Consider the following 14,210-nt stretch of genomic DNA (forward strand, 5'->3'; position numbering starts at 1 on the left):
AGAACACTGAACTTGCAGCAATTAATGATCTTCAGCACTCAGAGTAAAATCAGAATTAATTCAGTATATTTCCTAATCTGAGCTTCATGAGTAGAGTTCTGTCCACTATTTCTATATTAACAAAAATATATTTAAGAAAATAGTCATCTACCACTGAATAATAGTGTTGAATTATTTATAACTATTCAAGAATTGAAGAGTAATAAATTAGCAAATTATTAAAATATATTTTATAACATTTTCTATATAGATAGAAAACATTTTCTATATACATATAGGTTTGTAATTACCTCCAGGTCAAAAAGAACACTGCATGTGGGTATTATTCTACTTTCTAATCTTCCTTACAAAACCCTACTACTGTAAGAAAGGATTAATTCTTAATGGAGCAGTTCATGCACTGTACATTTGTGCTGTAGATCATATGAGGAATTTACATTCCAGAGATATCAACACAAGTCATAAGTTGGATTTTTTTTCTATAATAAACAATCACTAAAAAAGCCCTGAATCACTAAGTGGATCAAATAATGAACTTGTTTTTTGAACTTGAATCTCCTTGCTTCAAAGTGAGCTGGCACGAGCCAGCACTGTGTGAGTTATTTCCTTCTTACAAAATTCCTGTGCAATTAATGACTGCAGATGTCACAATTCAGTTAGGATTTGGTGTTTAGTTTGCTGGCACTGGCTTGAACTTAGGAAGAATAAATAGAAGGTAAAACAACTGTAAAAAGGAAAGTCTCTAAAAACAAGTGTACTCTAGAAAGAAAAAAGGATAATATAGTACAGGTAGATTACTCTGTGAGAAAAGTTCTCTTCCTTGGTGAAGTGGTGAAAGGAAAATTCATCCTTCCCATGAGAAGAAGGGTAGTAAGGGGGAAACATCTCACACATCTTGGACTTTCTGAAGGGTCAGGAAGAACTGTAGTTGTCCAGCTCTTTACTAGGCCTTTGAAGAATCAAATAAGTAATAATGCTACCACCCATCAGGAAAGTGATGAAAGAGAAGACAGCATGGTCATCTGACTGATTGAATCTTTGGCTTTTATTCTTGATTAGGATTTTTTCTAAATTAGAATTTTCTGCTCTTGTTATCACACTTACTTGCCTAGCTTCAGGCTGCACTGCTCCTGATATATAATATGACCACTAAGACTTGAAAAGGTTTGGAAAAAAAAGGCTCTGTTGAAGAAAGGAATTACAGAAACAGAGGGGCATGTTGTCAAAAACCACAAGTTAATAAAATCTAGCAGTAACCAAGAACATTGTGAGGATCATATGATGAGTTCCAGGTTTAAGTTTCTGATCAATCATGTTCTATGTATTTCTTATTGCTTTGTTTTTATACCTTTGCACAAGAAAGCAATGGTATCCCCAATATTTCTCTTTTTGTGGTGACATTTAGAAGCATAAAATCAACTTTTTCCAAGGTTCTGGTATTGTCCTGCTGAGCCATTAATTCAGGGACATTGAGATAATAATATCAGTAGATAAACAGCTCTCAGTATAACAGTATGGAACCTTCATGTTAAAGTATTCCCATTTATAATGTGAAAATGTTAAATATTTCATACATAAAATTAAATTAGAGAAGGTAAAGAGTTTAAGTGTGCTTCTTTAGGCTTTCTGAATTTGTCAGTCTGCAAAACACTGCAAATAACTTTCAGAAAAGTCTTTCCTGAGCTTAATGCAAACATCTAGGCTGCATTAGAATGAAACTTTCCTCAGTATAGGGGGATATTATTCATCTGTGGAGGGAACACACAAGGCACGTGTAATACAGGTGTGTAAATACAAAATCAAAATACAGTAATGATTACTGATTTTTCCTTAAAAAGCAAAATAACTTCATTCCAAATTTAGGGGAAGGTCAGACGTGGCTCCTTTAAGGAAATCCATTAGCTGGTCTCTAAATATTACGTGGGGTTTCCAACAGATGATTCCCAGCCCTGTGAAACCTCATTCCATGGGGTGCTCATAAAGCCTTTGTTCAGATTTTAAAAAGATTATGTCCTAGCTACAAATAGCCTGAGGTCCCTCTGGAAGAGAGCAAGAGTGGTCTGAAAACCTAACCAGGATGAAACCAGGGAGGATGAAAAGAAGTGTGACTGAGGCATTGGCTTCAAAACTGTACCATGGCTGCAAACCAAAAGCCCTAATGCAGGCATAACCAAAGGCCACCAGCTGTAGTGTCTGGCATGCACTTATGTTTTGATTCACATGACAACTCATGTGAAAAAGAGATGATGACCTCTCTTCACACAAGTAGAGTTCACATGATGTGTACAGCAGCTTTTGTACACTTCTGTCCCTGTCCTCCAGCGCTCGGACTTGGAGCGCTCTCCCTGGCTACAGGAAAGTAAAAGCTGAAAGCAGAGTTGATGCTGTCTGACAGGAATAGTGAGCACAGGGACTGACACACACTATTTGGGTCTTGTTTGGAGGAGGGAGATAGTTTTGGTTTGGTTTTTTCTTTTTTGGAGAACATCATCATCCTTGCAGCCTAACATAAGACTCTTTGCTTTTAAAATCGGGGACTCGTGGTAGTCCATCTCAGCTGGTTTAAGGTCTCTGTGTCCAACTAAAAAAATAACCTAGTTTAGGCTCTGAAACTCTCTTAATATCTAAGAGAAAGTGTCTTCTGACTCCCTGTGAGAAAGGGACAAGACTTTCATTCTCTTTCACGCTAAGTCTGATGGAAGGCAATGAAGAAGGTTTTGTTTGCTTACTGCGCTCATGAGAGAGTCCAGCACGCTGACAGCAAACGCGGTTCCACATGCGAAGGGCTGCGTGAGATACAGTTCTGTGTCTGGATCATCATCGTCATCTTGGTCCAAGAACTGAACATTTGAATCATTTACTGAAAATAACAATAATAATAAAATCATAAGGTGCTTTCTGGGTGACTAGCACGTGACCTTACACAATACACAGTCAGAAAGAAAAAGAAACGGGATATGTCTGGAAACACAGAATTGTGTCTTTGACGTCACTGAAAATGAAATCAAGATGGATGTGAAAATGTGCATTTAAAAGAAATCTGTTGATCATTATCTTGCTTATGAGGTGACTCTTTTGCTCTTGACGGGTGACTATCCCTTTGCTGTAGCTTCGTGGCACCAGCTGCCTGCACTCAAAATGAGACGCATGATGCTCCTTTGTATTTTGAGACAATCTTGGTGCTGTTCAGTGGCTAAGAGTGTGTGTGTGTGTACAATGAAATGTTATCACAAGATATCAAGTCAGAACCCTGTTGTAAAATAAAGGCTGTCCATAAAACCCTGATATAGCCCACAGGCATCCGTTAGATGTGCTGCTGTGATTCTTACTGGAGTGGTGTTAATGCACTTATGTCTCAAAAGAGGATAAACTGTTCCTTTAACATGCATCCCTCTGAAGGAATGAGCACTGCTCCAGCTATTCTCTTGCAGTACTGCCTTGTGTTCAAATATTTGTCTCCATAACTTCACTTCCTAAGCCACAAGTTCTATGTTAGCCAGTGTGAAAAAGCATCCACAGCAGGCTGTTTTAATGAAAAAGCCCAAATCAAGTAATATTTGTCATTCAGACTTTGCCTTTTGTTGTCACAAATAAGCTCTCTGCCTCTGCCTCATTCCACTGAATTAGTTGTTTCTTTGAGATCAGGGTATCAAGTGGATCATATTTCATGAAATGTTTAATTTCCACATTAGTCCTCCTCAGGCATGAAAGCACAGGCTGCTTAGCTGCTACCACTGAAATACTCTTGAACTTCCTAAATGACAAATTAATATCAGTTCCCATGCAAGGAATGGAAATTAAAAACTATTTCAGCATTTCAAACTGCACATACTGACTATGTCCCACGTGAGCACATCCCCTGAGCCAACCAAGGGAGCTTTGAAACCAATGTGAGAGCTGCTGCTAACTTCACCTGGTTTTGGCTCTGGACTGCTTAGGTTAAGAACTCCTCTGTCTGCTATTCTGATCTTCCTTCCCATACAGTTTCCTTTTCCATCCAACTCCTTTTCATCCTGCATCCACTCCTGTGCTTGCCACGCTTACCTTACACAGCACAAGTAACTGCAGATAAAGCCTCACAATAGCTGTCTAGAAGAGATAAGAATTGTTATCTTACTTTTAGGATTTAAAAATCCTGCCTTCCCACACTCCCTGATGTAACTCTGAAAAACTAACACCTCTGTGCTGTAAACAGAGAAGTGTTCTGCCCCAGGAGTCAGAAGAATTTAATCCTAGGAAACACCAATATCCACAATACTCCTTTCTTTGTCCCGGCTATCAATTTATTCTCCAGCTTCTTGAGCAAAATAGTATTTGAAAGCTTGATGTATCATTTCAAAACGTATTTTTTGAAGAGCTTTTTGCCTTAGTTTAATTTGCTACTTGTGAGTAGGCACTACTGACAGCAGCATTCTTTTTCCACTTCCATCTGGCAGCCTAATACCTGACTCTGACACCGGCACGCTTGCCGTGCGTGGTGCCGGCTTTCCAAGGCACTACAAATCTAATGTGAATTCTGCAGGTGGAGTTTTATCCTCAATATCTTTATCTTCCTGATGCAAGTTAACGTGCTAGGATTCCTGCCAAAGGGTCTCCAGGCAGGCTGAGGGAGGCTCAAACGTGCAGTGCTGCGCCATAGGAAACGCTCATCAAACACTGCTTGCAAACCTGGCACGGGCTTTCTTTATTTCAAGAGAAGGAGCAAAGAGAAGTTTTTTTATTTTTTTTTTTACAGCTTCAAAACCTCAGCTGCTGAGAAAAGGTCTTCTCCTCAAAAATCAGCAAATAGCTTAAGGGAAAGTAGGATACTGGGGTTTCTTATCTTTGACTCCTTCTTGGACTTCCTGGGAGAACCGCTAAGGCATGTCCAGCAAATTGACAACAGGCTGAAATAACAAAAAGAGAAAAAAGAAAGAGAGAGAGAAAAGGAGAGAAAAATTGGTGTGTGTGTAGGAGGCTGAGGGGTAGGGAGTGCCTGGGAGGTGGGAGCCCCGGCCAAAGAAAATGAATTGGTGAGAAGGTGCTATGTAAACAGCCGGCAGGTCAGACGAGTGTGATCAAAGGTTTACTGATGCTGCGTGAAAAAAAAAACCAAAAAATCATTAAGAAAGGCCAGAACAAGACAGTCAGTTTCAACCAGAATCACAAATAAAACACATTCAAAGCAGTGCCATGAGGGTAGTAGCCCCTCTGATACAGCCAGATAAATAAAGAAAAAGCTGATGACAGTAAGAACAACAACAGAAAAATAAGACAGTGATGTGAAGGAAAAAGGCACTTCTTACCCAGTTCAGTTATCATTAGAATGTGGGTTCCACTGTTTTTTTCCTGACTGATTGAAACCAAAGGCAGAAGTTTGCCAGGCTTAGCTAATAAGTGAAGTATTTAGGGGGAAAAGAAAGTACAGAAAGAGAATAAAGTAAGGGAAAAAGACAGGTAAGGCTCTAAAGAATAAAACTGAGAAGGAAAATAAAAGGACAAAGGACCACAAATCAAGTTTGTATTTGCCATGAAAAAAACAGAACAGCTTCTGCACTTCACATCACACCATTTGACAACATAAATACCCACATCTAGAGTGGAAATCAGAGCCTGGTTACCTACCATCATCATATTCTCAGGAGTAAAATGGCTCATACTATTATACAGAGTTTGGTTACACATGATTAAACAGTTCTGGACCATGAAAAAATAAACAAATGGCCTCTTACTATTGATTAAATGCAGAGGAAATGTCTGTTCATACTTATTGTAGTTTTTTTTTTTTTCTCTTTCCCAACCTCAGCCCAAAGAACCCTGCTTATTTGTTACACTCTGTAAAAAGCATCTTATCTGATAGGCTGTTTATTTAAGAAAGCAGAAACATTTTTCAGTTATTCAGACAAAGTGAAACAACACTTACTAATCCTTCTTTACAGAAAGCAGCAAAACCCAGTTAACAGCAACTGTTAACCTACAGGAGAGGTCATTTTCCTACCTAACAGGGAAGTGGGAAAAGAAAAAGGGGCTACAGATGAAAGGATAAATGTTGGCTTCTCTTACCTAGCTCTGTTATAATAGGGATGTTGGCTCCTGTGGTGATGGAGGGCTGGCGGAGCAGGCCATGGACTGGGCTGTTGTCTGGAGATGACCGATCCATCCCAGGGGGTGTAAAGCCTAAAAGACAAGAAAATAGAAAAGAGAAAGTTTACAGAGGACGTAGTGTACGAAAAACAGCAAGGAAATGCCTACATCTCTCTCTGTCTTTTTTTTTTCTTTCTTATTTTCCTTTCTGAACAATACAGTAAAAGCACTGCCATTAAAAAATACGCTTAATTTTCAACTTTTGTTTCTTACAAGCATAATCCTCTGCCAATATCCAGGTCATTTCTACACTTATATATGTCATAGCTAATGGAGAAGATGAAATTATTTTGTTTTCCCAGGTAGCCTTTAAATCAAACCATACAAAATGGATGGAAAGGGTGATGCTTTCTTAAATATAATTTTTAAATGCTTTGATGTTAGGGGGGTTTCATTTTCTCCACTTAGTAATTAACATAATTATGAAACAAACATCTTTCCTCAAACCTCCATTAACAGTTTGAAAAGCAATGTTTGTAAACAGCAGTACAACCAGGAGGAATGATTTGCTTTCACTAGCAGCTTTTAGGTTTGATCAATCTTCAGGATTTAAAATTGTCTGACTGTTTTCCAGGAGCTGTACAAAATTGTGGTTTTGTTTTGGTTTCTTTCAGGAACACCTTTCATAATGTGTATTTTTCTGAGGATTACCAGAATAGAAATCCTGGGATGGAAGGGCCCATTCTAACAGGAAAAAAACCAGAAGAAAGGATGGAAAGACAAAGACTCAGGTTTTCTAAAGGTATGTAAGAAGGATGCTTGAAAAGAAACTTGAAAGAGATTTATACCTTTGGGGATGTGTAGGAAACAAAGGTGGGAGAGGAAACATATTGGCAGGTACTTGAAGAAAAAGAAAAAAAAAAGATCTGGAGAGTAGCAAGTTTCACCTGTAAAAAAGGTTGTGTTTTCAGGCTGATTCTCTACACAGTTTGAAATGGAGTGAGTGTCTTTTAATCTCTTTTTCCTTTCTTTTTCTTTTTTTTTTTCTTTTTGATAACTTTACATAGTGTGAAGAGTTTCACTGAGCTAAATTCATTGATACATTCATCTGCTGCTAAATTCAAAGGATCATATGATTTATATGATATTATCTACTTTAGCTTTTTTCAGATTGAGGACTAATTTATGAAGCAAAATAAACTGTAGTTGTTAACATGTACTGGTTTTATACAGTCATCCTGTGGGATTCAGAGATGACCATTGGATCTGGACCTCTTGATCTAATAGGATTTGTGGTTTATTTGATGTTCAGTTCATTTCTTCCTATGCTTGCCTATAGCACATAAAGAATTTATAGATAATATAACCAGAATCACTGAGAAGAGAGACTTACACAGCCCTCCAGAAGGTACCAGTAGGAATTTCCTTCTGACTATCACATGAAAGCTAAATACAATATCAGGATTGTAAGGACAGGATGAGTAAAAAGGAAGTGGAAAACCAGGGAAGAAATTCCTGAGGAGAAAAGAGGAGGATGTGGTATCTTCAACAGGCTTGCAAGACAAAAACATCACCATAGGCAAGCCTGTGACAGAAAGCAATTCTATTTAATATTGCCAAGGCATAGAAAGTCTTCAAGAAAACAGATTTCTTAAGGATAATGTTAACAGTTGGTCATTTAATACCATTTGCTGTGCTGAGACTAATTCAGTGAGGAGTACAGTGAGTCCCATTCCCAACTGATGGGTTTGCAGATGTTGCCTTCTGTCTGGCACTGAGTGACAGCTTTACTGGCTCTCTGAATGCTTATTTCTGTGTGGCACTTGGAGTTCCTCAAGGCACCACCTGATGAGTTGGAGGTAACCCTGAACCTCTCACAACTGCAGGGAAATTAAAGGGGGACTCCAAATAGAGGGAATGCCAAGGACGGGTGGGCATTAGTGGGACATCTCCTTCTGCAACAGGCTCTGGTGCTTCAGTTGTGCAGTGTCATGCTACAGGAAAGGTGAAACATGGCTTTTGTCACACTACAATAAAAAAAGCTCAAATAGCTGTAGGCTCCTTGAGCAGCTGGAGGCAGGCCCAGTTGGGTCCCCTTGCAGAATGACAAGTCAAAGGCTTTTTACACTCACTTCTCTGAGAGCAGAGAAAGCTTCTCTTGTTCCCATGCACCCTATGCATGGCACTGCTGGGAGAATCCCTAGAGGCCCTGGGTGTCCCTTTTCCATGAAGGCTTTTCCCTCCCCATGTCAGGATCCAGTCCCTGAAATATCTTTCAGTGAATCCGCAGAGGGTAAGAGCACATCAGTACTCACTCACCTGCTAAAAGCAAATTGATTCTATTCTATTCTATTCTATTCTATTCTATTCTATTCTATTCTATTCTATTCTATTCTATTCTATTCTATTCTATTCTATTCCATTCCATTCCATTCCATTCCATTCCATTCCATTCCATTCCATTCTATTTTTCTCTCTCAACCAAAGACAGTTGGCATGACTGTATCTACAAGGGTAAGTCCTTCTTGCCTTCCCTCAGCTGCAAGGTGCACACACACTCTCCATTGAAGGCTATTTTGTAGCCACCTCTCTAACCCTTCAAATATTTGTCTTCCCAGGATTGACGTAAATGTGTCATTTCTGTTAGACACAGACTGTCAGGAGCTCTGTAATTGCACACTGCTCACACAGTGCATTCAGTCTGAAATGCAGGAAGCATGCTAAAGGGGTTGTGTTTTCTCCTTGAATGACAAACAGACACCCGCCTTAGTATTTTTCATGCTGTGGTCTTGGAAGATGTGAAAAATAATCAGCTATATTAATTTAATTTCCTTGGCTGTGCATAATTCGGACAATCCTAAAAATGCAGTTTTTAAAAATAGAAAAATCTTGGACTATTTACAGGAAAGGAAAACTGGGAATACTTGGGGATTTTGTGTACCTCTGTTTGAGTCACAAGGCACCGTACACCTTCAGGCCACATCCCTGCTCCCAAGTCACAGTGTGAATTCTATAGATAGGTCCTCTTTCTTTTTTTCCTCCAGAAGAGAAGGGGGGAATGGGGGAAAAGTGGAGGAAAACTAACCTGCTTTATCAGAACTTTCATTTAAAGGCATGAAAAACTACAAGTGACAGCTGTGCAGATTCAGTGAATGTGACATTTCTGAATTTCTTCAACTTGACAAGTAAACACCTTAAATCGGTAATGCTATATACATAATACATGACCTGTGTTTTGACATCCATCATCAAATGCTGACTTGAGAAAATAGAGGTTTGTACGTCAAGGAATAGCACCCATAAAGCAGGGAGAAATTCAGGTCACAGGGTATTAGGAAAACTCTATTTCATTACAGAAGCTGAAACAAGCTAAGGCATCAGATTTAAGATCCATTTTCGGCTGTGAAAAGATTCAATTCCTCTGCACAGAGCATTCATTTAGAAATGACATGCTCTCCTCACAGCCTCTTTTAATTTTCCTTCTCATATTCCATTTTCTCCTTCAGTCCCCAAGCCTTGTTCCATTAATGCCCATAAAAATCATAAAACAGGGATGATTGTTGTGATCTTCTTATAACCACAGTGTCTTCTTCTTCAAGAAACAACTGAGGGAGCTGTTTAAAAGGATCAACCTCTAGAGTAAGATTTCTGTGGCCTGTGCAAGCCTGAGCTCAGTCTCTGTGTCTGGAAACACAGTGACCATGGGGTGTTCTGGAGAAGGGAATTCCCTTTGCCAACAGTTAGAGGTATGGCCCAGCACAATCCTATCAGTTTCTGCTAAATATAACTTAAGATATAATATAATAGTACATATAAAATACTAAATTACTGGAGTGGATGAGTGCTGACTTTGTATCACTTTGGGTTTGGGGTTTCTTTTGTGTGTTTTGCTTTTGTTTGTGCTTTTTTCCTCCTCTTCATTTATTAAACTGTCTTTACCTCAACCCATGAGGTTTTGGGGTTTTCCTCACTTTTGCCCTTCTGCTCCTTTACCCCATACCACTGGAGGGAAGTCAGCAAGAGACTGGATAGGGTCTCAGTCACCAGCCAGGGTCAACCCACCACCAAACTACAGACTGAGGAGATGGCCTGAGCTTCTACAGGAGGTAGCAAGCTCCTGGCCCTCTCTGGAACAAGATGCTACCAAACAGTAAATTAAAAGCATCATGTTCCTGAGAGGAACTCAGGCCCTGGGCTCCTGATGTGCTCAAAATCAGTGAGGACTGGTGGTGAGGAGTCACTGCTTCCCTCCTGACAGCAGCCTAGGGATTTGAGGGGCAGGGATTCCCATGCCCTGACTCAGCTACCTGCTCTAAAGGGGTTTGTGCCTCCTGCAGTTCCCTGCAGAAAGCAGATGGTTCAGTGTCTTGATTCAGTTCAAATAAATCCTTCCCAGCTCTCTCTGACATATTCTTGCTCACAAAAGTAGGTGAAACAACCACACAATTGCATTAAAGATCCTATCTCTAAGATGTCCTCATCTTTGTGAAAGGAGAAACTCAAGGAAACTTCCTCCCAAGAAGGCAGCAATCTCTTGAGAAAAAGAATCCCTGTGGACCCAGGTGCTGCCCAGCCTGGAGCTCAGCAGGACTGTGAGTGCCTCCTTGTCTCTCACAAAACACCCACCCAGCAAGAGATGGGCAGTGCTGAGCCTCTGTGAGCCAGGGCTCCTGAGCAGCCTCCTCCATCAGCCCCTCAGGAGCACAGGTGGACACTCATGGCTGAGCAGGTATTCTGCCAGCCACAGGAGCCCTGGGATGAAGTTCATAATTAAGGAATGCTGGCATGGCTTAACAGTGACTTCTGTCCACAGAAAGCACCAGCAATAATTATCATTTGCCCTGCATCCCTGTCCTTTGGAGCAACACGTGCTCTGCTCATGATGCTGCCCAGAAATCACTGGGTTTTGTTCCTGTGCTGTTTGTGTGACTGATGCAGAACATCAATGTTCTACAGAACAGTAACTATATCTTCTTAGTTTGCTGTCCAGCCAGTATAGTTTGACCAGGGTTTGACACAGAAATAAATTTGGCTCTTGGATGCACACTGCTTCAGTCCTGCCAACTGACTTAACCCAAATGGGCATATTCTCAAGCTGGATTTTAATTTTATTTATTTTATTGATAATATGTCTCCCGTTCTAAAGGATCATAGTGGATCCCAAAGCCTCTTCCCCTTTTCCCCTGCTCCTTTCCACCTTGCTTCCTTTCCCTTTCAAAGACATATTTTTCACTAAACTGGAATTCTGTGCAGGCAAAATGCAGTTTCCCAAACTGAAAGGGCACTTGGCAGACCTAAAGGTTGTGGCCTTGTCATTAAAATGCCATGTAAATTGATAGTGCCCTTTACATAATGCTATCCTAGGGAAAGGTGCCATGGGATTCACTGGATAACATATGTGCTGGAGTCATAAAACCATCATTTTAAAATCATACATATTATTAACAAGCTCTGGGGTATCTAAGAAACATGAAACAATAATCATATTTTGAGACTGTATGAATAACACACAGATGGTGTCAACTGCCAAACATGCAGGAATATGGGACAAGGATTTTCATTAAGCAGAGCCAGACAAAAAGAAATAATTCTCTTACAAAAGGACCTCACAGCTATTTCCCTCTGCTACTGTTTGCTGACAACGTCCATTAATAATCCAGTGAAGTCAATGGAATGATAGACTCTACCTGTTATTCTCCAAAGTACGGCCTCTTGGGAATACCTGGAAAGTTCAGCAGCAGTCATGCAGCTAAAGAGCTGCTGACATTCATGGGAATCTGCTACAGACATTCAATTTAGAAACAATTCTAGTTGCAGTGTCCCGTGTGGTCTGAGGCTGAGAGTTGCAGTTTGGCCTCAGAACCTGGACATCCTAAATTCTGGTCTCAGTTCCTACTTTTACTCTAATTTCTGCCTGAAGATCTAATAATCTCTTGGAGATTATCACTGGAAAAGGTAAGGAGCACGGAAGAGCAGATGTGACTCTTTGGGCTCCTGGAGAGTCACACTTTGATTGTCACTATCAAACACACAAAATCATGATGAAGTCCACCTTGAAAGTACCTGATTTTTTCACAAAGTCTCACGTGGTACTAACCCAAACCACAGCTTTGCCAAGGCTCCCAGCAAGCTTACACAGCCCACACCTATCAAAACAAACCAACAAACCTACCTCTGCTTCCTTCGTATTTTTTCCTTGCTGTTTTCCTAACTATAAGTCGGATAATATGTGCTAACTAGCCATGGCACCTCATGGCTACTAGAATGCAAACTTTATTTCTGTAGACAGTAAATATTCCTAGCCAGTATTCCTCTGACAAGAACTTTCTCTCAGTAGATTCAAGCAGTTTCACTGAGTTAATTTTTATATTTGGTAAAAGGAAAACAAATTGAAATTTCCTTTTTTTGAGTCTTCAGCCTTATTTTTTTCAGTGCTATAGCAATTTCTTAAAGCTATAGCAGAAGCTATAAAGCTATATATATATATATATATATATTAAAACTATGCAAGCTTTTGCCTAGGTTACTGATTTCTTTGGCCTGACACACCCTCTTTGTTGTTTTTTTTTTTTTTTTTTCATCCAGCAATGCCAAGTTTGAACTAGACCTCTTTTAATGCAATGCAGCCATCTTGTTTTATAACCACCTGTCTTGGGAACATAAAATGTACTCCAGGAGTACATCAGTGGCTTCTTATTCAGTCTCTAGTGCATAAGCAAACAATTCTGAAAGAGCAAAACTTAGGAAAATAATTTCTTATTTTTTTAAAGCACTGTATAGCATAGAGAACTGCAAATCACAAAAACCCATGAGGGACATGAAGACAGGTATAATGGTTACAGCCAAGCAAACCAGGATAATTGCTTGGGGCTTTTAGGCTATCAAGAAGGGAAATTAAATATTAAACTGAGACACACTGCAGTTTCTCCATTGTGCAGCAAGAAAAAGGGACAGACCATGGGGTGTTTATTGCCTGATAGTTAGCACCATCTTGTAGCTGTCTTTAAGCATCTGTTTTCTCAGCCATCTCCAGAAACAGGGGAGTGATTGGGTAATTCCCTAATTGAAACCACCTAGGACAACACCCAGCAAAATACAAAGAACTTCTGGAATGCAGAGGACAACGATTTCCAAACTCTTTTGCATTTACCACCCTGTTGCCTGGCATTTATTCATATTAATTTTATGCCAATCTCTCTGATCAGAGAATATTTTAACTCATTGCAATATGCCACAGGCTTTGGATTTGTTAACATCTTGTTTTGTAATTGTTATGCCCTCCCCACCTCCTCTTTTTTCTCTTGTCAGGAACCTGCTTTTCCAAAGCCCACTCCTGTTGGGAAAGAAATGTAGTTCTCTCACAGTGTTCCTCTAGTGGAAATGTATCTCTAGGTGGCAAGTGGCTGCTCGTTCTTCCTGCTGGATCACCCCTCTAGGTACAGCACCTGGTCCTAATACTCCTGCCCAAGTGACAGAGAGCAGTTGGGGTACTTCTCACTTTTTTTTTTCTTTTTTTTGGAAAGAACAACTTGAACTATACAAATACTTGGAAAGAGGGAGAAGAAATAGTAAGGTGTTCATTCAGCAAGTGGTGGATCAGCAGCTCTGCAAAACACTCCACTTATGGTAGACACTTAAATTCATAAAAATATCAGAAATAAACATCCTGCAGGTTTTATCTGTGTTCATTACAAATCTAATTTCTGAATATTCCCTACTCTCCATTTACCAATGAATAGCTTTCTACACTTCTACAGGGCACAAAGTTGGTAGCATCCCAGTGTAGCACAGGTTTGCAGCTCAAAGATGCCAAATTCTTTTTGGTTTAATCAGTATCAACCTTGCATGTTTAGACCTCAAGAAAAATTAAAAAAAATATGGTGAATAAAACTTATCGAGTAAATTAAGTTTTATTATTTAGTGCACAGAGACAGGTGTTCAATAACTACAAATAAAATGGAAAGCTCCCTGTTGAAAATGATATAAAGGCATGTTAGACAGGACCTTGCATTGTGTCATTATATCCTGTGTTGTAAGAAATAAATTTTTCCTTAGTGAAAAAGGAAGAGCAAAGGCAGATGTCATAGAAAGCAATCAATAAAATTATTTTGATAAATAAAAGCAACAATGCTGTCCAACACATGATT

General features: G+C 39.6%; 1 protein-coding gene across 4 annotated transcripts in view; it reads right to left on the minus strand.

The window, feature by feature from the left end:
• KCNMA1 (potassium calcium-activated channel subfamily M alpha 1) overlaps positions 1-14,210 on the minus strand; it is a 378,417-nt gene that overhangs the window by 17,080 nt on the left and 347,127 nt on the right. For all 4 annotated transcript variants that reach the window (XM_030452777.1, XM_030452778.1, XM_030452776.1 and 1 more), the window contains exons 23-24: positions 6,043-6,156; positions 2,730-2,860 (exon numbers count right to left, since the gene is read on the minus strand). In XM_030452777.1, coding sequence (XP_030308637.1) covers positions 2,730-2,860; positions 6,043-6,156 — 245 coding nt within the window. The remainder of the gene's footprint in view (positions 1-2,729; positions 2,861-6,042; positions 6,157-14,210) is intronic.

This window comes from Calypte anna, chromosome 6, assembly GCF_003957555.1.
Source record: "Calypte anna isolate BGI_N300 chromosome 6, bCalAnn1_v1.p, whole genome shotgun sequence".
NCBI lineage: Eukaryota > Metazoa > Chordata > Aves > Apodiformes > Trochilidae > Calypte > Calypte anna.